The sequence below is a fragment of the Camelus bactrianus genome, chromosome 22 (genome assembly GCF_048773025.1).
Source record: "Camelus bactrianus isolate YW-2024 breed Bactrian camel chromosome 22, ASM4877302v1, whole genome shotgun sequence".
NCBI lineage: Eukaryota > Metazoa > Chordata > Mammalia > Artiodactyla > Camelidae > Camelus > Camelus bactrianus.
This window is the reverse complement of record NC_133560.1, coordinates 20,439,572-20,464,131: the sequence shown is the minus strand read 5'-3', so window position 1 is coordinate 20,464,131 and position 24,560 is coordinate 20,439,572. Positions and strand designations below refer to the sequence as shown.

Genomic DNA, 24,560 nt, shown 5'->3' with positions numbered 1-24,560 from the left:
ACTGAGGCTGAGAGGGGATGAGTCAGTGGTGAAGAGTATGGATTTGGAATGAGATGAAATTTGGATCTGGCTTGAGGCTGGGCTCTGCCAGACACTCAAATGTGACCTTGGGTCTGGGGAGCTACCAGGACCTCTGGCTCACAGGAAGAAGCTTCTGGGAGAAACTGTTGCAACAACACTGGGTTCATAATGGCCATTATATTATTAATAGTAACAGTAGGGGAGCTGGGACTCCTCCCCTTGCCCAGAGCCCACTCCTACTGGGGATCAGTCACTGAGGCCTACTTTGCTACTCTGCACGAGGGCCTCTGGTGTTGGCTCACCTCTCGGCAGTAGTCCTGGCCCTGCCTGGCTGTGGACTGGTGTCTGCTCGCACCACTCAACTGAGGTGGGGGGTCCCAAGAGCTCCCTCTGACTCAGCCTCTCAGACAGCCTACTCCCTAAGGGTGCAGAGCCCAAAGCCCTCGCCATGTGACTGGAGGAGCCCCTCCCTCTCTCTGCCCTTGAACTTCTTAGCCATCCAGGTCCCAATCATTGAGCATCTTTGGAGGCAGCAGTGGGAGTTAGAAATCGGTGATTCTTTTCTTGGGGACAGTTAGCAGCCCATGGCACATATACTGTGGACATCTGAGTATCAGTCTCAGAGCCTTTTTGGAGGAAGGGGGACTAATTCATACCAAGGGAAGGATTGAGTTCATTCCCATTTCACAGATATGGAAATTGAGATCCAAGACAACCTAGGAGTTATTGTACAGCCAAGAGTCACATGGATTTGTTTACGGAATGTATATTTACCTAATGTGCTGGGTGCTGCCCAGGGCTCTATGGAGTGGCCAGGAGGAAAACAAATGATAAGCAAGAAAAGAAAATGCATGACAGTTCCTTAAAAAGTTCTTCATAGAGCTAACCTGGGATCCAGCAATTCTGCACCTAGGTATGTGCCCCAAAACAGTGGAAACGGGGATTCTGAGAGATACTTGTACATGCACGTTCACAGCAGCACTAATCACAGCTGCCAAAAGAGGGACAACCCAAATGTCCATCAATGGATGAGTGAATAAAGAAAATGTGGTCCATCCATATGATGGAATATTTCTCAGTCATAAAAAGAAATGAAGCCCTGACACATGCTACCATGGGAATGAACCTCAAAAACTTCATGCTGAGTAAAGTGCACTAGACCCAGAAGGGCATATATGATTCCATTTATATGAAATGTTCAGAACAGGTAAATCCATAGGGACAGAAAGCAGATTAGTGGTTGCCAGGGGCTGGGGGAAGGGGAATGGGAATGACTGCTCATGGGAACAGGGCTTCCTTTTGGGGTGATGGAAATGTTTTGGAACTAGATAGACGTGCTGATTGCATGATATTAGCAATGAACTAAATGCATTAGACATGAATGCACTAAATGCCATTGACTTGTACACTTTAAAATAGTGAACTACATCTCAATTTTAAAAAAAGGGAAATCTAAAATACAGAGTTTGGTAAGTAGAAAGATCAGTTGGGGCTGGGGGACAAAGTGTGGGTGTGGGAGAGGGAAAATGCTGACAGCAGGCATGGAGTTAGGGCTTATTATCTGAGTCGCCCTGAGGGTCACTGTTTGTTTATTTTCTCCCAGTCTCTGCTCTGTTCCACAAGGACATTTTAAAGATGGGAAAACTCATGTGTAAATCTGGAGCAATCCACTCAAGGCCTTGAGGCTTTTAAGTGGATGAACAACAAGTTTATGCTATAACAAGTTCATGCTGCATAGTGCAGGGAACTATATTCAATATCTTCTAGTAACTTATGGTGAAAAAGAATGTGAAAATGAATATATATATATATGTTCACATATGACTGAAGCACTATGCTGTACACCAGAAATTGACATAACATTGTAAACTAACTATACTTCAAAAAATTTATATATATATATACAGGAAAAATAAAAAAAAGAAGTGGATGCAGAACTAAGGATAAATGCAAAGATAGTGAGCATTTATTGGAGGCTGGCCAGTCCAGTTTATAGAGAGGCAGAGGAGGCGCTGGGAGTGTCAGCATCTTGTGCTGATGCCATGAGGCTGTAGGAAAGCAAGGGATCTCCTAACCCCTAGACATCAATTTCCTCCTCTGTAACATCTGGGGGTTATAAGGAGGCCTCGAGACTCTGACCTGGGGCCCTGATTTCCACAGCTGGTCCAGAGAGGGAGAGCAGGTGGTAAAGCCTTTGCCTCTGGGAGAGCCGTGCCAGCTGTGCGCCAGATGGCGGCCAGACCTGTGGACACTGCCTGCCATGTCCCTTCCTGTGGGCTCTGTCCGACCACAGGTCATTGTTGGGTGAGGGTGTGCAGTAACCTTGGTGGGTCCGTGATGTCCTCAACTGTCCGTGCTGCATTTGAATCAGGCTCAGGCCAAGAACCCTGGGGGAGATCCCTGGCCTCGCTTGGCCTCACCCCCACATCCCAACTGTTGTATCTCCTGTTGGCTCCACCTGCAAAGTACATCCTAGCTGGGATCACCTCCCATTCCTCCATGGCCACCACCCTGGGATGAGCACCATCTTTTGGCCAGGAAATCTTGCCTCCTAAGTAATGTCCCTAATTCAAGATATCGCCCCAACTGTCGGTGTTGGTTACATTCCCTCTTCTCACAAGCCCCCTCTCTTTCCTCATTTCACAAAGAAGAAATGTCTCCACAGTGATCTACAAGGGCTTCCATGACCTAGAGCACCCCTCATTGCTGCCAATCCTGTCTTCTCTTCCCCTCTCCTTTTCCCTCATTTTCCCCCACCAGGCAACACTCTAGACATGATCCTACCTCAGAGCCTTTGCATTGGCTGTCCTGTGCCACGTAATCTTGAAGAAGCACTTAGTACATCCACGGACCATGCATCTGCAGTGTGCTACACGTGAGTGCACAGCAAGGGACCCAGGGAATCTCTTCTTGCTTATCTTCGACTGTGTGTCTGACACGTGGGTCAAATCTGAGTGTTTATGAAGTGTGCGTGCATATGGATACCATTGACTGCAGCTGTTTGTGTGTTGGGCTTGTGAGCTGTAGGTCTTTGCTGAGCAGGGTTTGATGCCTGCATGTAGCTCATCTGGAACAAAGGCTCAAGTGGCAGGCAGACCACAGGCGGGTGAGGGGGTATGTGCAGAGCTAGCTGGAATGTGAGCTGTTTAGACACTCACACATTCGATATTTATTGAGGGTATATTGTGTTCTGGAGGGGTCGCAGGGCCCTTCAGCACCTGGTATCTATCAACTTGCAGTGTCAACTTCTGAGTGTTTTACACAAATGATTGAGTACCTGCTGTGTACCTGACCCTCTGCTGGAGGGATGGATCGGTTGAGTCTGGTTCTACCTGAAGGAGCCCACCCAGGTAGGCCCCTTCCTTCCTCCTCTGGGGTCTCCAGCCCCATGTCTGCCTCCTTTTCCCTGCACTGACTGTAGGAAGCCTCTGAACCCCACTGGGACCCCTGGACCCTGCCTGAAGCTACACCAGGGAAGATTTTCGAATACACAGAAGTTGATAGAATAAATGGGTTCAAGGCTGGAGAGAAAATCCTGGAATGAAGGATGAAGTTTCTAGGCTTTCAGTGGGTTGGAGGAATGATGAGTGACCTCAAAGGCTCTGGAAACTTTACAGAGAGCTTATTGACCCTGGGCTCCATGGGGTCCAGAGGGAAGGAGAGGAAAAGAAGGCAAAAAGAAAGAAGAACAAAGAGAAAAAGGAAGGAAACAGATGTAGGACTTTGAACTCTGGCTGAAGACTGCAGTGTTAGGGGCTCTGGAGCTGGGGCAGCTCAAGGAGTTGGGTCTGGTTTAATTGACTTTGGGGGTGTAAGTGTGGGTTTGAAGGGTCTGTGGGCAAGGATTTGGGGGAGGAGAGTTGGGATTTGAGTAGAGGATGGGGGAGATAACTTGAGGGCAGGGGTTTCCAGGTATGGGAACCAGAATTGAAGGTTCAGCAGGAGGTTTGGGGATCTGAGTGCAGATGATTGGAATCTGAGGGTGGAGGTTCTTGAGTGTGAGGAAGGAGGTCCTGGGAAGAAAGGGGAAAATTGGGACTCAAAGATGGCTTGGAAGTCTGAGGCCTGGGTGCCAGGTGAGTTCCTGAGTCTGAGGGAGGTCTTGGCGAGGGAGTGACCCTGGAAGGAAGGAGGGGTGATTCTCAGAGTTCTTGGACCAATTTCCCCATGCTCCTCCTCTCATCTCAGTCAAGCCCCTCCCCCTTTTCAGAGCAGACCCGGCTCCATCTGGCCAGCCCCTACTCCTAGCTCCCTAACCCGTCCCACTCCACCCACTTCTCCCGCGTCCCACCTTCGCCTTGTTACTCCCCACAGGCCACGCCCCCAACACGCACAGTTCGCAGTTGCCCCGCCCCTCCAGAAGGTCCCGCCCATTACCCATGCCGCGCCCCTCAGTAGACCATGCTCCCCGCCCCTAGTCCCTGTAGGGCCAAACTCCCGTCCCTCCTCAAATCCACGCCCGCGCTTCGTCCCAGACTCCGCTCCTCTCCCCCTAGCTGAACTGGCTCCTGCCTTTGCCTGCCTGCGCTCATCCGTAGGCCCCGCCCCCTCCCCGGCCAGGACCCGCACTCTCCTTGGACCTGGCCCCGCCCCTCGCCTAGGGCCCCGCCCCTTCGCAGAGCAGGCCCCGCCCCACCTCCCGCGTCTTAGTCTCCCGGGCCGGCGCGCGCGGTTCCCGTCACTAGCACGCGCGGTGGCAGCGGCGGGAAGATGGCGGAGTCCGGCGGCAGCGGTGGCGCTGGTGGCGGCGGCTTCGGCGCGGGCCCGGGCCCCGAGCGCCCGAGCAGGTGAGACCCAGCCCGCAGGGTGGGCCCGGAACTGCCCCAGGACCAGGGTGACCTATGGGGAGTCCTGGAAGTCCTGATGGACTGGGGAGCCGCCTGTGCCGGCTTGAGGATCTTTACCCGGGCTGCGGGCTTTAGGAGGCCATGGAGTACTGGAGGGACCGAGAGCAGCTCAAGGGGCATCTAAGGGCAGGCTGGGGGCCCCAGGACCTCCAGGCGTCTGCATGCAGCGGTAAGGGCCTGAGAGAACATTGAGATCTGAAGGGAAACCCAGGGGCTCCTGACTGTAATGTGACCATGGGTGAACTGGGAATGCCAAGGGGTCTGGGAGACAGGGAGGTACTGAGCAGGGCCCATAGACTGTCTTGAGGTTGTTGAAGCTGTCTTGGGGACTCTGAGGAGGGGACTGAGGAGAACTTGGAGGGGCTGAGGCCAGGGCTCACTGGAGGGTGCTGAAGGGCCCTGAGGTTTTTAAAGGTGGTCCTGAGGACTTGCTGAGGGGACCTGGGAGGGATGAGGACTGTGGAAGGTTGGGAATAGGAGACTCAAGTAAACCTGAGGGACTGAAAGAGGCCAAAGGGATCTGGGAGAACCTGAGAGGAAACTGCTGGGCCCTGGAGGTCCCAGTGAGTCCTGATGGGCAGGGAGGAGTCTGGGGGTCCCAGGGGTCCTGAGGGGCTGGAGTGGGTCTTAGGGAGCCTGAAGATAGTGAAAGAGCCCCAAAGGTCTTTAAAAAAAACACGTGGAGGGTCTATCCTTGAGGCTTCTCCCTCCAATCCCCATTGGGTATATATATCCCACCCCCACCCCAGGCTAAAGAACTTGAAGTAAGGTCTTGCCCTCAGACCACAGCAGAAGAATTCACCCCCTTTGATCAGAGAGAGGCTCCCTTCCCCTTTGGCCAAGTCCGGAGACTGGTTTCTTGAACCCCAGAATTGACATAGCAATTGAAGGTGTTTATATGCATAGTTCTGGGTCCTCAGAGGGGAAGAACACCTGCCTTAGGGTGCAAGACCTCCCTCCCTCTTCCCATTACATAAGGCCAGAGTAGTTCAGACCCTCCCATCCTGCAGCCCTCCAGGACATCCTGCCACCCTTGGCTGGCCAAAGAAGAAATTTGGGCTTTTTCTCACTGGTGAGCTTAGGGAAGCAAATAATTTCAGCCAATGTGATAAATGATGAAGCAGTCAATACTCGTGTGCTAGGGAGTCAGTTCTCGTTGTGGGGACCTGGGCTGGTACAGGCTGGAAAGGCTTGATGGCCTGCGTGCACGAATTGGGCTTTGGAGGACTGTAGTGGGGAGCAAGGAGAGATCAGAGGATTTGGGAAGACATACAGGGGGTAGAGTGGGTGGGACTTGGTGACAGGCATGTGGTGGCATGTAAGGGACAGATTAAGAAGGGACAGCAAACTTTTAGGTCCCTGCCTTGGGTAAGGATAACCTAGGGGCAAAGGCAAGGTATAATTAGTTACATAGCATACAATTCACTCATTTTAGCTGAACAGTTCATTGAATTTTTACACATTGATAGAGTTTTGTACCCATGAATACAATCCAGGTTTTGAGAATGCTTCCATCCCCACAATGAAGTCCTTCAAGCCCATTTCAGTCCATTTCTCTCCTACCCCTGGCCCCAGGCACACTGTGATCTGCTTTTGCTCTCTATAGTTTTGTCTTTCTAGAAATTTTATAAGAATGGAATCATATAATATGTGGTTTCTTGTATCTGGCTTCTTTCCTTTAACAGAATCTTTTTGGAGTTCATCAGTGTTATCACAAGTATCAGAAGTTCATTCTTTTTCACTGCTACCTAGTATTCTATTGTATGGATGGGCACAGTTTGTTTATCCATTTACTGGTTGATGGACATTTGGGTTGTTTCCATTTTGACCATTACAAATAAAGTTGCTGTGAGCATCTGGGTATGTGTCTTTGTGTGGACATATACTTTCACCCTCTTGGGTAAATACCTAGGAGTGGAATGACTGGGTCCTATGGTAGGTATAGGTTTAGCTTTCTTTTTTTTTTTTTTTAAGTAAATGGATCTTTGATTTACTTGTACTTAAACATATAAACCAGCCTTGCAAACTGGCACTATTATTATCATGATGTGGCAAAATACAAAACATCTTTCTACAAATACTAGAGTGATAAACAAATTAGGGGTTGTAGTAAAACAGCAAAAGGGGCAGGGGAAATCAATGAAGCACACTGTAGCATAACCCTTCATCTTAAGAATTGAGCTTCTTAACAAGTAGAGCCTCCCCATCCCAGAAAATATGAATAATTGTTCAGCATATCTTTGTCAAAGAGCTTCCTCTTTTTGAGGTTAGATGAAAAAATATGGAATGCTTTGAGAATTTGTGTGTCATCCTTGTGCTGGGGCCATTCTAATCTTCTCTGTGTCATTCCAGTTTTGGTATTACATGCTACTGAAGCAAGCACTTAGGTTTAACTTTTTAAGAATCTGCCATGCTGTTTTCCAGAGTGGCTGCACCAGATTGCATTCCACCCAGCAATGTATGAGAGTTCCAGTTGCTCCCCAACACTTGATGTGGCCAGTCTTTAGTTTTAGCCACTCTAAGCATATGCTGGTATCTTATTTTGCATCTCCCTAATAACTAATAATATTGGGCATTTTTCATGGTCTCACTGGCTATTCATCTTGGTGAAGTATCTTTTCAAATCTTTGGTCCATTTTTTATTTGGGTTGTCTTACTATTGACTTTTAAGTGTTCTTTATGTATTCTGGGTATGAGTCCTTTATTGGATATATGATTTGCAAATATTGTCTCCCAGCGGATGGCTTGTCTGTTTGTTTTTTTTATGATATCTTTCCCAGGGCAAATGTTTATCATTTTGAGGAGGTCCACTTTATCATTGTTTCTCATTATGGATCATGCTTTTAGTGTTATATCTAAGAAATCTTTTCCAAATGGAGTCACTTTTTTCTTTTAATTGAAGTTTAGTCAGTTACAATGTGTCAGTTTCTGGTATACAGCACAATGTCCATCATGCATATATATATACATATATTCATTTTCATATTATTTTGTTAAAGGTTATTACAAGATATTGAATATAGTTCCCTGTGCTATACAGAAGAAATTTGTTTTTTTATATATAGTAGTTAACATTTGCAAATCTCAAACTCCCAAATTTATCCCTTCCCACCTTCTTTCCCCTGGTAACCATAAGATAGTTTACTATGTCTGCGATGGAGGCACTTTCTTAAAAGACATCTCCCCCACCTCTGAGATGCCCATTTACCCCCTGCCCTCCATCCTGGTGACAAATCTGTTGTCTAGAGCAACTGATGGGGGGTGTCTTATCCCTGCAGTGCTAGTGCGGGGAGAAGGGCGAGAATCCCCCATATGGGGAGATGGAGCAAACATGGAAGAAGATCAAATTTTGAGGGAGATTATGGCACACAAGATTCTCCCAAGGATCCTTCTGAGATGTAGAGGCCTTTGTAGCATTGTTCATTTATTCGTTTGTTCGTTTGTTTGTTTGTTTTCATGGAGGTACTGGGGATTGAACACAGGACCTCCTGCATACTAAACATGTACTCTTCCATTAGAGCTATACCCACCCCCGCCTCACTCCCTTATTTATTCCAAACCAGCCACCTAGGGCCAGTGCACAATCTGCCTATGCCTCATTCTTCTTCGTACTTCCACTCCAAGATCATGGCCTCTTGAGCCACCTACCCGACCACCCAAGCTCAAGTAGCCCCAGGAACACTTTTTCTGATCACCTTGTTGTGTTGGCTTTTTTGGGGGTAAAAGTTATATAACATAAAACTCACCTATTTAAAGTGTACAATTCAGTGGTATTTAACACGGTGAATGTTATGCAACCATCACCTCTGTCTAGTTTCAAAAAATTTCTATCACCCCAGGAGGAAATCCTGTCCCTGTGAGCAGTCACTCCCCATTTTCCTCTCCCCTAGCCTCTACAACTACTCATCTACTTTCTGTCTCTGTAAATTTACCTGTTTTATAAATAGAATCATACCACATGTGACCCTCAGTGTCTGGTTTCTTTTACTCCCTATTATGTTTTCGAGATTCATCTGCAATGTAGCATGTATCAGTCATTTCTTTTTATGGCTGCCTAATATTCCATTGGGTGGACGTACCATGTTTTGTTTATCCATTCACCAGTTGAAGGATATTTAAGTTGGTTCCATCTTTTGACTATTTTGGATACTGCTGCTATAAACAGACATGTACAGTTTTTGAACACCTATGTTCAGTTCTTTGGGATGTATACCAGGAGCGGAATTGCTGGGTCATAATGTCTGTGTGTGTCCTTGATCAAGCTATTACCGCCCAACACTACTTGGTGTGTTTACTAGTGGGAATGCCTTGAGAGTAGAGATTGTGTCTGTCTTGTACAGTCTTTGTCTTGTATACCTGGAGCACAGACAGCCCAGAGGAAATAAGTGTTCAAGAAATATGGCTATGGGGGTGGGAAGAAGGGAGGGAGAGGGGACTGGATGAATTGAGTGTGGAAAAGCTCTCTGGGACTTGCAGTCTGGCCAGTAGGAAGTCCCTTCATGGTGATCAAGTCCATCCCTTGCCTTCCTGGGGAGACTTGTGGGGCTGCCAAGGACTAGGGGGAGGCTGGCCCTGTCTTTGAGGCTGGTTTTCCAGCCTTCCAGGTGGTGCCTGTGTCTGCCTTGTTGTCCCATGAAGGGTTTTGTCATTCGGCCAGGGGTGGGGGCGGTTCCTGTCTTCCCCTTGGCCCTTCCAGCGGTCCCACAACTCAAAAAACTGTCCTTAGGAGGGACTGCGTTCCCCCACCCCCCACCGCCCCCGGCATTATATAACTTGTTTGTTCCAACTTTGCTTTTCTGCAACCGAGGAGGAGAAAAGAAAGAGAAAAGCTTATTCTCCTTTCTTCCTATCTCGAGGGATCAACAAAAAGCCCGTTGCCTAGTAGAGATGGTCATTAATGACCAAGAGGAACCTCTGGGATGGACAGAGCGTGGCTGCTTTGGCCAGGGGCTTGCTGAGGGGAGGTGGGGTCCTAGCTGCAGGCTCACTCACACAAAAGATACTTGTTCTGCAACAGGCCCCCTCCCAGCTCCACCCCAGGCCTTTGCCGGGGTCCCGGCTCCTGGAGGGTGAGGAGGTTTGCGGCCATGTACAGTTTTGCAAGGAGGAGAAGGAACTCTCCTGGGAGTTGCACCTCCCCAGCTAAAATTCTGTCACTGTGAGGTACCCGGCCAGTCTAATTCTGGAGGAACTTTCTTGCCACAGAGGCTCTTCCTACATTGGGCCTTTGGCATCCTCTCTTCTCAGCCCATCTTTCCTAAAGGTGTCTGGATGGGGCCCAGACTTACTGATTCACGCTGTTCCTTGGGCGGCAAAGCAGGAGTATCTGGGTGAGGGCCATACTGGCCACGGGTGTTTTCATGGGAAGTCGTGGCTGGGCCACAGCGTGAGCGGGTTTGGCACAGTTCAACCGAGGTGTCTGCTTCTGGCTTGGTGGCCTTTGCTTGTTGAAACTTTCTTAACAAGCCCTCTCTGGCTGCACCTTGGATTGTCTCCCCTAATCCCTGAGGCTCTGGAAGAGTCCAGCCCCCAAGCCCTGTGTGAAAGATTTGGCCTACTGAGAAAGTTCTTGTTCATTTGGCCTTATCCTCTTTTCAGCTGAAAGAGAGAGGCAGGAGTTTGACCCTTCAGAGACAGGAACTCAACTCCTCCCTGGGAATTCTGGGAGATCTGGTGGTACCAGGTGCCTCAGCAGACCCACGTGTGTGTATGTGTGGTCCCTCGTGCTTGTTACACACCTTGGGCACACCTGCAACCCTCTGTGTGTTAGAGTCCTCACCTGGGAGGTGAGACCGCGGGCCCACTGGGCCGGGTAGCTGGGAAGGAGCCAGCTAGGGAGAGGGCGTGCTCAGAGGGTGCCCAGCACATCGCGTGATGTTAACATCGTGTGTGTTAGTGTGGAGCTGGCAACGTTGCCCTGTGATTCTGACACTGCTAACGTTCTGTCCGTTGCACCCACGTGGACCAAGAAGGGATCATGGGGTATTTGGCAGGTCTTGCTGACGAGTCAGTGTGGCAGGTTGGGAAGAGAAAGTTGGTGTCTAAGTCTGTTCTGGCTGCAGTAACAGAATACCATAGACTGGGTGGCTAAAAACAACAGAAATTTAGTTCTCGAAGTTCCAGAGGCTGGGAAGTCTGGAGAGGTCACTTCCTGGTTCATAGACACAGTCTTCTTGCTGTGTCCTCACATGGTGGAAGGGCCGAGGGAGCTCTCTGAGGTCTCTTTTATAAGGGCACTAAAACCATTCATGAGAGCCCCGTTGTCATAACCTTATCACTTCCCAAAGACTCTACCTTCACACTATCACATTAGGAAATAGATCTCAACATGTGAATTTTGAGGGGGGCACAAACAGTCTGTGGCAGTTGGCCTGAGCAGTTGGAAGGACACTGGTATCATTACTTGGTGAGCATGAGAGGGACAGTGGCAGGGCCAGTGAGACACTGGAACTTGTCAAATCTGAGTTGCTTTTGCAGCATCAAAGGGCAGATGCTGCCGTGTGAGCCTGGCACCTGGGAACAGACTGTGGAGCACAAGCTTATGGGTCTTGGCAGGGTATTGGGGTGGGGGCAGTTGAGCCTGCGGCAGGCTGGCGGGAGCACTGAGCTGGAGGTGCTCAGGGGCCGGGCCGCGCAGCTCAGCTCCTCCTCTGGGAGTGAGGCGCCCCTTTCCTCACCTTGCCGGTAGGATCCCTAGAGCTCATGATGTGAAATTGCTCTGACAACTGCACACTTCACCCCAAATTGTGCAAAGTGATTGTGTCACAGCTGGACCGCTTCCACCTGGTAGCTGCAGTACCCCCTACCAGGGACAGCCCTCTTGCTGTCGGCCATAGTCACTGGGTAGAAAGCCTCCACTATCATCACACCATCTCTAGGGAGTGGACGCCGTATGTCATCCCACTTTCCTTAACTGGTACTTTTTACTGCTGATCCTTATGGGAGAGCTCAGTGAGGCCAGGTTGGAGGTTTGCACCTGCATCTCCCCAGACACTTTAAAAGTGGGTCTTCTCTGTCCTCCCACCATAGGGGCTTAGGGCATGCTTTAGACTTGGAGTTGAAGGCCCTGGAGAAGGGGGAGGAGGGAGAGAGGAGCCAGCATCCCTGGCTCCTTCCTGTCGTGGATGGGACTCATTGGACACCTTCCTCTTCCCCTGGCATTTGTCAGTTGTCGCGCGCCTCCTGTGTTCCTGCTGCCGAGCTTGGCGTTGGGTGTGTGGGGCCCCTGGACAGAGAGGCCCTGCCTGTGTGGGGCGCCTATGTACCAGCACGTGAAATAGTTGGGCCATCATTTCCCCACTGTTGCCATAAGTGATCCTGAGGCTGAGTTGGAGGTCCCTGCCTTCTCTAGAAGGTTCTGGGAGCCTCGTTACGAATGAGGTTGAGCAGAGTCTGAAGGTTAATGCCATCAGCTCCAGGGAAGGGAGTCTCGGGAGGTAGACTGTTCTCTGGGTGTGGGCAAGTGACACGTGCAAGTTCTAAAGGGGGAGAAGCCTGGCTTTTTAGGGGTCCGGAAGGCAGAAAGGAGCTGGAGAGAGTGAGAGGGAGGAGCGGGGTGGGGGTTGCGGGGGACACTGGGCAGGGTTTGGGTGAGGGGGCACCTGGGTCAGATTCCTGTTTCAGAAGTATCCCTCTGGTGGAAGATGAGGGGGCCTGCACTAAGGAAGGGCTGTGGAGATGGTGAGGTAGGCATGGGTTTGGGGAAGATTCAAGGTTGAACTTGTGTGATGTGCTGACCAAAGGTGGTGACTGGGCAGGGAGTCACAGGCTCTCAGTTTTCTCCCGCGGACCAAAGAGTAAGCACTAGGGGAGGACCCATCAGGCAGGAAGATGAGGCCTCACTTGGCTTGAGAGGCTCTGCTGCCTGAGAGTATCCAGTAGAGAGCAGGAGCAGAGGTGGACATCTGGCCTGGAGGGCTCGAGGTCCCCAGTCTGTTCTGAAAAGTCGTCGTGCCTCTCCTTGCTTGAGGGCCACTGGTCTTCTAAGGACCAGGTCCTGGTCTGGGAGGTCTTCCCAGGTCAGTTCCCACTACTTTACTCAGAGCTTCTCCTTGAGAGTACTCACCACACGTGCACTTAATTGCTCTCTCTTCTAATCTGTCGGTACATCGTGTTGCTTCCATCTTGGAGCCACATCCCAGTCTGGCCCCTTCTTCCACCTCCTCATCCGGGCTCTGAGCCGCCCTGCTCACCCCCCACCCACCACGGCCAGCAGGACCCTCCCAAGGTGGGCACCAGACCCTGCCACTCCCTTGCCTGCTGGGCGCCTTCTCACTCAGAACAGTCTCAGAACAAAATCCACTTTTTCACATGGTCCCCTGGGCCCCCACAGTGAGGCCCTGCCCACCCATTGGGCCCTGTGCTTCCACAGCCCACCAGTCTCCACCAGCATGCTGGCACCCCTGCAGGGCTTGTGACCCAGCTCTTCCTTGGCTGGAGTATCCTGTCCTGGAGCTTTGCACACTCCAGTGTTGCCTCCTTGGGTCTTGGCCACTCTGTTCCCCCCTGCTGTCTGCCCCTCTCTGCCCTCTGTCCCGTGCTCACGGTATGTTCTGTGTTCTTAAGGACCTGTGTTCTTTAGAATGTGTGCTCCCTGAGGGCGGGGCCTCACTGTGGAGGTTCTGATATGGTCTAGCGAATATTCCACACGCAGTCCTGCGATGGCTTTGCAAGAGGAACTGCCTGACTGAGAGGCTTCTGTAACAGCCTTTCATGGCCAGCTGAGCAAGGGTCACTCTCCTTCTCCTCATTTTTTTTTAATGGCAGAGTCTGGGTAGAGAAACAGAAACTCACCGGGGTATTGTCAGTGCATCAGCCCCGTTAGAGAGAAACTAGTGAGCAGTACCCTTTTGCATGGGCTTCATCTGGTTCACAGACAGGATCTTAGTGTGGCGTTGAAGACGGGAAACGGCCAGCCGCTCTCCCCATCCAGCTGCCTGCACTGGGAAGTGGGGGCTGGGGCCCACTGGGTCCCCACCGCGGCCGACCCGCCCTCCTCCTGTGGTAGCCGCTCTGCAGCTGTGCAGACGGGCTCTTAACACTTGTTAACCTCGAGTCTCCAGTCCCTTCCTCCTCCCCCGCCCCTTTCCCGTTTCCCTCCAGAGAGGGCCGCTCAGGATTCACAGAGCTCATCCCCCATGGCTGTGAGAGCGTTTCCCCAATATTCCTCTACAGAGTGGGTTTTGGGGCGCATCCAGCGTGACTTCAGACCCCTCACTGAGCAGCCCAGCGGCTGATCTCTTCCCGCGGACCACCTCGCTGCACACTGAAAATATTGTGGTTCGGGAGGAAGTAACCGGCACCTTTGGGGAATCGCAGACCTTTCCTGTGAGGGAAGCAGCTTCCGGAATTGAACACGCTTGGCCTGGAGAAAATCTTGAGGGGTGGACCTTTGGGCTTTTAAAAGGCCTCAAGAGGAGGTCACCCGAGGATCGAGGATCGAGGCTGAAGACGTTTTTCTGACGCCACAACTGCGAAATTCCACAGGGGTCAAAGACAGGATGGGATCCGAGCGGGAGCGGGCTGGGCTGGGCTGGGCTGGATATCCGGAGAGCTCGCCTCTCAGAGGGATGTTAGAATTTGAAGCAGCTTGCCGAAGGAAGCAGGAGCAGGGAGACGTGATCACCCGGAATCTTCCACGACCGTAACTGAGAGTGGGGCATTCTCCTGACCCGGGGTTTAAGGGGTGACAAAATGCCTGTGAACAGCAGCCATGGAGGGGAGCCCCACTGAGGACCCCCAAGACAGCCTTCACTTGGAAAACTTCCAGGACTGTAGTTAAAATGATAACCATATACTTGCCTTGGTGACGTTGGGTCAATCCTAGAAGGACTTCTCTTGCTTTTTCTTTTCTTCCTGCCCCTGTCATGTGAGGGGCAGTGGCAGCCTGTGTGCCCGTAAGGCAGGGAGGCTGGGAACGTACAAACGTTTACACTCCACGTGAGTCACTTGCAGAAACTATGGGTGGTGTTTTCCTTGCTGAGGCTGATGGCACTGGGCCGCCCTGCTGCTCCAGCCTTAGGCCTGCTTCCAGCATTTTAGCATTTAGAGTTGCTGAACTTTCACAGTAGGGGGCATGGGTAGCTTGCTGACCTTTCCCAGGGAGGTGGCTGTCCTGTTAGAGGCAGGCGGGGCTCAGACTGGGTCTGGTCGCCAACCACTTGCCTGCAGATCAACCAGCCAGGCTTCCTTGCCCCCATTCCTGGGCAGGGAGAGTTGGTATCTGGAGGAGTGTCATCTCCATGGTGATTTTTCCAGAGCCTTGTCTGGAATTCGAGCCCTGGAATTCGACTTCCTGACATTGAAGTCCCCCTTTGCTTACAAGAGCCAGAAACTCAGCTCACTGCCTTCAGTTAAAAAAGAAAAGTTCATTGTTCACATGAAAAATAAGTTCAGGGAGAGATCCAGTTTCAGGTAAATTACATTCAGGACTGAGATGATTCCCTTGAAATCTGTGAGTCCTGTCTCTCTGCTATGCCTTCCTGCTTGACTGGGCAAGGTGACCTCACGTTGTTCCTCACCATCCCAGCAACCCCAGGGGGAACGCAAGTTGCCATCCTGGTGGCTCCAGCAAAAATCCTAGGAAAGGCTCTGATTGAATCAGATGGGCCACACCCCCTATTCAGGGACCAATCAGTATGGCCGGGGGCCTGGGAGGCTCTGGTTGGCCAGGCTGGGTTATGTCTCCCTTTTCAACTAGAGGTGGGTCTCCTGATCCTTACCACTGGGGCTGAGAGTGAAGAATAGGAGGTTCCCCAAGAAAACAGGTAGCCCTTATCAGAAGAGGGGAGGAATGTTGGCACCTCATAAAATGATGATGTTCACGATAGGCCCCTTCTGATGCTGAACTTTGTGCTGCTATTGGAACATCCTTGCTGAGCCATACCCACATCTATGTCTGCCTGCGTATGGCCTAGTACCACTGGGCATGAGCACGTGCCATTTAGCAGAACTGTCCCTTTAGGCGACTCAACACCCGCCCTGCCAGGGGAGACAGTTGGGCTGGGCCCTGAGATGCTGAAACTAGGCAGTGCTGGAATCTCACTGGGTTTCCGAGAGGTGTTCTGGGACCATACAGTCATGTGCCTGCTTGCCTGATCTGTAGAGTGAAGGGGTTTTGCTCATTCAAGTGGCCCAAGCCCAGTTCAGCAGGGACAGTGTTGGGGGATAGGCCCTTATGGGGATCAGCCTCCTGTCAGTGGGTGGGAAGAAAACAGGTGATGCCTCAGACTGAGACCTGCTTATTAGTTGCCCCTGCTGCCCCTGGTGTGGGGGCCCTGACTGGGCTTTGAAGGGCCAGAGAGGCTGTAAGGATCCCTGGCTGGGCCATGAGGGCAAGGGAGGCCATTGGGGAGAACTACTTTGAGAAGGCTCGGAGGGGAAGGTGACCGAGAGAGCATGGAAAAGCTCTCTCGGTGGGCTTGAGAGTGCGCCATATGGAAGAGTGGTGGGGGTGGGGAGGGCAGAAGGAGTTGACCCTTCAACATGGGGAATAGCATGAGCAAAATGTGGAGGCCAGACGTCCCAGAGAGGAGCCTGTCAGGGGCTTCCTGGTTGAGCCCAGTCGAAGGGTAACATACTCAGTCCCAGGACTTGAACCAGGAGGTTACATGGAGAGGGTAACAGAGCAGGTATCTGCAGCAGAGATATGAATCAGGCCCCAGCCACTGCTGCCACCTAGCAGCCATCTACCTGCCACCTCATTCAACTGTCCATCTATCTACCCATCCTTCCACCCACTGATACTTCCATCCATCCATCCATCCACCCACTCATCCACCAAACCATTCATCCCTTTCTCCGTCCATTCATCCACCCATCGTCCATCCACCCATCTATCCATTCATCCATCCATTTAGTCATCTCTTCATCCATTCATCCACTCAGCCATCCAGCCATCTAATCAACAAACATGACTGACCTCTGAGCACATGCCAGGCATGGTGCCAGTTGCTGGAACATAGCAGGAGATAGAACTCACCCTACCCTGCCTGGAGATAGGCTGGGAATGGACGGATGGTTTACCAGATGGAGCGATTGGAAGGGGAAACAAATAGAACTGGGTTGGGGGTCAGAGAAGTGTGGGGGCCTGGGTGGGGCTCTCCCACTGTGACCCAGCAGAGTGGGATTACCTCCCTAATAACAGCTGGAGGGTTAGTGGGACAGTCTACACCCTCACCTTGGCTGCCACTAAGGAGCCACATCAGGCCCTACTTGCTGTCCAGCTTCATGTCCACTTCCTGGTGAGTGGCCTCACCCAGCCTTGGTGTCATCATCTGCATCATGGAGATGATCAGGGGACCCATCAACCTGGGACTATGGGGAGGCCAACACTGGCTGGGCCTCTTACATGCTGTGTGGCCTTGGATGGGTGCCTGAATCTCTCTATGCCTCCGTGTCCCTGACTGTAGGATGGTAATGATAGTGATGTACCCCTCTCCAGACTGCCCACTGAGAAGTGAGCTGGGAGCCAGGTCTGCACTGCCCTGGCCCACAGCCCTGCATGGAGTAGGTGCTCGCTTGTCAGGATGGGGAGGAGTGAGGGTATTGTGGAGGCAGAGAGCTCGCTGTTGGTGAGGGAAGTGGGATCTGGGTGTCCCCTTTCCTTCTTCATAGCCTTGAGAAGTTGCTGAGATTGGACAGGTGCTACCTACAGGGTCCTCCTGTCCGTCAGCAGTGGTCAGACCCCCATACATCCTGGGCTCCCTCGGGCATCAGTCAGAGGCTGAGGTGAAGGCATAGAGCCCGGGCAGGAGGTCACGGCTAGGCTTTATGGGCACTGGGCTCACAGTGGCCCCTGAGGAGCAAGACTGTGGAGAGCCACGGGGGCTTACGCAGGGGAGTGATGGGGTTTGACATCATTATCACCTTCTGCTGGTGGGAGATTAGGCTATGCCTGCAAAGTTCTTGGCTGTAACCCAGTGAGTACTGAGGGGTTGGGGGATCTGTACTGTTTGTCTCTGTCACTGAAGGGCAGGATGACAGAGCTGGCGGGACTTGCCTTGAGTGGAGCTGGCACCAAATGAGACCACCCGATGCCAGGCTTTGTGCACAGAGGATCTCAGGTGGGCTTTGGGGAGGGCTCACCAGGGTCTCGTTATGAGGCCAGTGACTTGGGGGCCAGCCAGACCCCAGCCTCTACTCCTAGCCCCTCGGAATTTCTTCTCTTCCCTCTCTAGGTCCTTGGGAGGATTCATGATGGTTCTTTTGAGGTGGACACGGGTTTGGGAACCTGTCTGCCTGTCCTGCCACCCTCTTGACCCTCAGCCTCCCTGACTATCACATGGGGGCTTTCAGGAATACTAGTCCTGCGTGCCAGCACGTTGCACGGTTACCTCATGCTGGTAATGCCCTAGCAGCCCCTCTCTTCTGTCACCCTGTCATTGCTCTGCAGGCATGGATAAGCAGGAGCCAAGGACATATATGTAGGGGATGGCCCTGCATGATGATGCCATGAAGATGAGGTGGGCAGGTGTGGCCTGGGGCTCCTTTGCAGGGCCCAGGGGTGAAGTGCTCCCAGGGTGGGCTCTTAGTGGCCCCAGTTGTGTCCACGGCACCCAGCTCTTGGAGGAGGCAGGGCAGGTGGGACGGAGTGGATGAGGCTCTTCCCCTGCCTGGCAGCCTGGCACAGTTGGCCTCCCACAGGGTGCACAGATCTGCCTTGGCGTGGGCATCCTGTTTTAAATTATGGCAGAGGATGTAGGAGAATAACCAGCATGATGACCAGGAGGGAGGAATAAACAATTTAACTGCTGATTCTGTGGGGAGAGCCCAGGCATAGGGGAACATGGGATCTGGGGCCCTGGCCGGATTTTCTTTTCTCTTTCTCTCTCTGGGTCTCAGTCTCCCTCCCTCTGCGTTTCTGCCACCCTCCTCTCTCTGGGTCTCTGTTCCCTACTGGTCTCTCTCAGTGGTTTGGCATCTTGGCCTGCTGGGGCACTGCTGTGGGGACCTTCATCTGCTCCTGAGTTCCGTGCTTGTCTACCCAGAAGCCCTGCTCTTTCGTCTTCTCCCCTGAGAACCTTGGGATCAAGCCCTACTAGAGGACTGAAGGCATCTCTGAAGGAGCTGCCCCTTATCAGGGGCCGCGGCTGCCTGCGGGGTAGGGAGGGCGGAGCTGGCCACGGGGTGAGCGGTCCCAGGAGAGAGCATGCTGACGTGAGTGTGGGGGCTGCTGGCCAGCGTGAGCCTTTGAGGCCTGGTGCAAGGTGCCAGAACATGGTGACTGCATCCTTTGGGCTGGGAGCACAGTACCCGGAGCTGTGAAATATTGTGGTAACCACAGCAACAGTGGCTTGGGGTGTCTGCCTCTGTGGGATGCGTGGGACCCTGACTCAGACACACCTTTTATCCATGGAGCTGCATGCCCTGGAGTCGGAGTTGTGGCCTTGGCAGAGTCAGCAGGCTTCACTGTAGCAAGAGCTGGTGCTGGAGCTGCCTGCAGCTGTGTGGGGTGCGGGGTGGGGTGTCGGGGGGCCATGCTGGGCCTCACTTTCTCTGTCTTGAAGGGGACATTTGCTGCGCTGACCTCCTGGGCTGGCCAGGGATTCACGAAGTTCTGTGTGAAGGGCCGTGCCCGGCGAGTGTTCTGTCAGTGAGCCTGCTTTGTTAAGGATCAGAGGTGGGCAGGAGGGGGAAGCCTGAGAAGTTTCCAGTGTGTCTGGACAGGAGGTAAGGGGAGTGGTGTGGAAAATTGGACAGAGGTGACCAGCGGGTGGCCGGTGCTTCTCCATCTGCAGTTAGAGAGCCCAAGCCCCATCCACTCACCCCGGCCCCCCCCCTCTGCTCTCTGAGTCTCTGTCTCCCCCCAACCATTTCTGGGTCTCTGTTCCACTCTCTCTCTCTCTGGGTCCCTGTCTCTACCTATCTTTGGGTCCCAGTTCCCCCTCTTTCCGGGTCTTCTGTCTGCCTCTCTGGGTCTTTGTCCCTCATTGTACCCCAAAATACAGTGTCTTCCCCACTGATGCACCCAGGACCCTGGGGTGGAGTGGCCTGGAACTCCCTGGTACTGTGTCAGCCGGGGCTTGAGCCAACCAGCTGTGCTGTGCTGCTGTGCTCCATCGAGCCACATGGACAATAAAACCAAAATTGGCTTTGAAAGTGGAAGTGCTCTCTGTTTTGAGGGGAAGTGAGGGAATTTGCATGTCAGAACAGTATGTTAAAGGGGCAATATCGTCAGACTCTGTTCTGGCCTGAGTTTTGGGCTCCATGTGGGGGTGGGAAAAGATTTTACAAAACCCCAAAGAAATGTTTCCGTGAAATTCTTTCATGTTCTTGCCTTTTCCCTTTCTTTTTTCTTCTGGACATTCCAATGAAAAGAACTTTCTGGGGCTTTGGATCTCTCCTGTAGGCTTGGGAAACCAACCATGGAGACCAGGGTCAGGAGACCGGCAAGAACAGGAGGAGGGTAGCGCCCACCCTGCCAGGTGCTGCTCGCAAGGCAGCCCACTACCTTCACCGCGGAGCCCTGTCACCTTTGGTGTGGCTCTGCACTCCTGGGGCCATCCCGCACTAGGCTGTCCTGCCTTGGGCATGGGTCCCTCCAAAGCAGGCCCTGAAGCAGACTCCAGCCTGTGGTGGGGGTGATGACCCCATGAAGGACTGGTGGGGGGAGGGAAGGAGCCCACACAGTGGGTATCAGCAAGGATCTGGTGACAGTGTGGGCAATAGGTTCAGCTGGCTGGGGGCTCCCTGAGGTTGTGGGCATCCTCACAGGTGATCCACTTGTGGGTGTTACCCCACCCAGTCCCACTGGCTGTCAGCCTCTGTGCAGGGAGGCAGCAGCTGTGTCCCATGTCCAGCATAGGCCTAGACGTGGCTGGGGGTGCCCAATGACAGTGTTACGAGGACACAGGGTTGGGGTTGGGGGTCAGGACAGCGAGGGGCACGGACAGCTCCTTAGAGGCCAGATCCAGGCTGAGGGTGCAGGGGGGCGGCAGTGAGCGGCCTCCAGAGACGCCTGACCCAGCTGCTGACGCATTGGCTCCGATGACTCAGTGCGGGTGACCGTGGCTCGGGTGGCCGTCTGGAGCCTCGGACCAGCTCAGGGCTGCTGCCGCCGCCGCCTTCCTGGGGCCCCGTGGCCCCGCCGCACCGACCGCCCCCTGTCTGGGCCGGCCTGAGTAATGGGTCCTTCCCTTAGTCATCGGTCCCAGGCCCCAGCCCTCCCTCCTCTTCCTGCCCACCTCCGCCCAGCAAGCCTGCTTCTCTGTCCAGCTGGGTACTCTAGCCCCTGCCGGCTTCCTCCTGCCCCCTCTGAGTTCCCCCGAGGCTATAAGGTGTGTGTGGGGGTAGTGGTGGGGGCTTCAAGAACAGTTGTCTCATTTGTGAAAGGGGAAGAAGAAAACAGCCTTGTGGGGAGCTGCGAGCCTTGCCGGGGGCATGAGGAGGAGTGCCTGGGGCAGGATGAGGCGTGTCCAGAAAGGGGCCGCTTCTGTCCACTTGGTACAAATTGGGCCCCACACCCTATAACCAGCAGTGCTCTGGGCTTGATCAGGATTTCTGGGCAGGGGTGTCCTAACTCCCATAGGAGCATTTTAACACTGAGTGTGCATGGCCTCTGTGCTCAGCTGAAGAGCAGCCATTTGTCTCCCCTTAAAGGGCCTTTAGTTCATCTCCCATCTTCAGTGCCCAGAAATGGTATTTGATGAGTATCCTCACACATCTCTCAACTTGCACGTGCGAGAATTTCTCAGATAAATCCCCAAAGTTGGCTTGCTCGGTCGAGGATGTGAGCCTTTAGAATTTTGCTAGGTCTGCCAAACTGCCTTCCTGGGGGTTGTCCCACTTCCCACTCCTGCTGGGTGTGGTCACGAGCATCTGCTGCCAGATGGCCTGATGATTCTGCCCACCTGAGGGGTGAAGTCTGTCCTTTGGCGAGCACACTTCCCTTATTGTGGGTGAGGCTGACTCTTAGGTCTCTCCAGCCAGCTGGGCTTCCTTTCCTATGAACTATCTGCTCATGTCATTTATGGAGCTTTTGGTGGGGTTAGTGGCTTTGTATTGATTTCTTGGTGCTCTTTATATATGGAGGACCACAGGGAATATATATCCAGGGATCAAGCAGCCCCAGGATGAAGTTGCCTCTGGTGTGAGGTCTTTCTTCAGGTGAAAACATGCACATTCACACCAGTCCCCAGGGCTCAGAGGAAGCCCAGGAAGTCCTCTCTCCCAGCCTCACAATCTCTGAGGTGCTTCTAAGAGAAAAACGAGGCCAGCTAAAAGCAAAATGGCAAAGGCTGGGGTTGGGGAGTGTACAAAATCTGTGAGGCGAGGTGTCCACAGAGAGGCCAACCAGGCTAACTTGGCACCTGTCATGTGCCAGCACTCTGTGGGTGGTTCCAAGCTTCAAGTTCCCAAGCACTTGGCCCCATGCAAAGGCATGCAGGTGGCTTATATGGGTGGTGGCAGGATGCAGTCCCCCATGGGGCATTGCCAGCCCAAAGTGCAGCTGGAGAAAGTAGGTGGTCAGTGGCCCCTCATTTGTGATGGGGGCTAGGAGGGGATGGGGGTCAGGAAGTCTCACGGCAGCTCTGTGACATCTGTGCTCTTTCCTGCCCGATTTGATAGCTAAAAAAATGAAGACCCAGAGGACCAGGGAACATGCCAGAGTCACACAGCTGGCACATAGCAGGGCAGGGGTGACACCAGATTCTAGAGCCTGTGGCGGTAAGGGCCATCCATGGTGCAGCCCAGGCAGGCTTTCTGGAGTGGGTCTCACCAAGGTGCATCTCCCAGGCTTTGGGTCCTGGCCCAACCCTCCAGACACTCTACTCAGGGCCAGGCTGCAGGTTTGGATGATTTTAGGGGATCCTAGTGTTGAAAGTGGCAAGCTGTTGCTGTACGTGTGTCATCTTCTCACAGCCTGCAGCCACCACTATGCTGAGTGGGATCTGCAGAGAGCAGCGTTGCCCTCCCCATGGCTACGCAGACCGACGATGTCTGCATCTGTATCTGCATCTGCATTGTAACACAGTCCCTGATTTGAGACACACCTCTTCCATCCTTAGCCCTGGGAGGGAGGTTCTGAGGGGTCACACCAGCTGTCCCTGACTCCCTGGCTGCTGTGCTGCACGGAGAAGGTGGAGCTTCTGGCCCCAGGCCGGGGTGGGGCATAGGGGAGAGGTGGCTCTGCGTAGTAATGGGGTCTGCTTCCCAGGGCCAGCCAACACACAGGATGCAGCCCAGCCCTCCATTCTGTGGGAGAGGCTTGGTGTCCCTGTCTAACCTCGGGGGTGGCAGAGCTGGGAAGAGAACCCGGAGACACCCCCATTTTCTAGCCTCTGCACCTCTGTACTCCCAGCCCCATCTGCTCCCCCTGGGATACAGCTCTAATATGAAGCTGATTCTGGATGATTTGACCACTTTGGGTCCCTATTCCCTGGACCGTGCACCTGGTGAGGGCAGGGCTACTCTGTCTCATTTGTGCTGTGTCCTCCCACTGATGGGAAAGGGACAAGGGGCTGACAAAAAAGCCTGTGAGGAGAGTGGGGGAGGGGGGTTGGACCTGAGCCATCAAGGGTCCTTAGACGCTCAGGTGGGACACGGCTTTGGCTCAGGTGGTCCAGAGGCCCGTCAGAGGGTATTGGTGAGAGGACACTGCAAGACCCTGTCCCTGGCAGTGCCTATATAGCCGAGGACATCCCTGGCCAGAGGGTAGGTACAATTGGAGGCTCTTTGAGTTCTGAGGGTCTGTGAACCAATGACACTGTCTTTGTAATCTTCAGAACATGGGTCCATTGGGGTTCTTGGGAAACTGAAAGAGCAGAGGCTCGGGTCCCAGCAGTGGCCATTCAGGATGGGTGGGCAGCAGCACTGGCTGAGAGGAGGAGAGGAGGGGGCGTGTGAGGTGGGTGTGCCCTCCACCTGATGGGAGAGGTGACTGGGCCAAGCTAGAGGCTCGGGGTCCTCCTGGGCCCTCTTCCTTCCCTCCTTCCACGGTCTGCACACCCAATCTCCCAGACAAATCCCGGATCTGACTGCCGGCACCAGTGGCACCTCAGCATCACCAGCCCAGGTGACCATGGCCCTGGGCTCTGAATCACATATCTTCCTGCCTCCCAGGGACAGAAGGTTTTCCACATACATGGGTGGTGTCTCCCGCCATGTCCCCTGTCTCCTGCATCAGGCCCTCCCTTGCCATGTCCTTTATCCTCCCTCCATATCCTGTCCCCTGTACCAGGTCCACTCCCAGGCCATGTCCCTTGTCCCCCCATCTTGTCCCCTTATCTTTGGGACTCTGAGCACCTGGCAGACCTGTGGTCAACGCCCGGAACCCCGCAGCCGCTCTGCGCATTGGTCGGTTTGTCCCCTTTCCGGAGACTCTCCAGAAGGGCTGCTGAGGTGGGCGGCCCATGCAAGTCAGGGACCTTGCGTTAGTCCCGACTGTGTGCCTTGTGCTCAGCATCAGCTCTTTTACCCCCAATAGTGTTTTGGGAGCTGGTGGGCAGTGGGAGCCGAGGAGCCTTCTTTCCCCTCCTGCTTTCTTGGAAAGACCAGTTCCCACATTCCTGGCCCTCATTTGTGGGCAGGCGTCAGTCCCAGGAATGGGAAAGCAAGTTCCAGAGAGCCGGAGACCATGGGGAGAAAGCAGAGTGCGGCAGAGGATGGCCTTTGCCTGGGGTGGGGTAGGGTGTGGGCTGCGAGGGTCTTGGGAAGATTCTTGACCCCATGGGGGCCTGATGGGCTGATGGG

General features: G+C 53.3%; 1 protein-coding gene and 1 non-coding gene across 3 annotated transcripts in view; one reads left to right on the top strand and one right to left on the bottom strand.

Annotated features, from left to right (window-relative positions):
* The first annotated feature begins 4,671 nt into the window (after positions 1–4,671).
* The window catches only part of KLHL26 (kelch like family member 26), a 27,340-nt gene continuing 7,451 nt past the window's right edge, over positions 4,672–24,560 (top strand). The window contains exon 1 of one of the 2 annotated variants that reach the window (XM_010972173.3): positions 4,672–4,808. In XM_010972173.3, the coding sequence (XP_010970475.2) occupies positions 4,732–4,808 (77 nt within the window). In that variant the 5' untranslated portion in view covers positions 4,672–4,731. The remainder of the gene's footprint in view (positions 4,809–24,560) is intronic. The other variant, XM_074350387.1, reaches the window with a different exon arrangement.
* LOC123613441 (U6 spliceosomal RNA) lies at positions 7,144–7,248 on the bottom strand. The gene has a single exon (XR_006720813.1). It is a non-coding gene; the product is annotated as a U6 spliceosomal RNA (small nuclear RNA).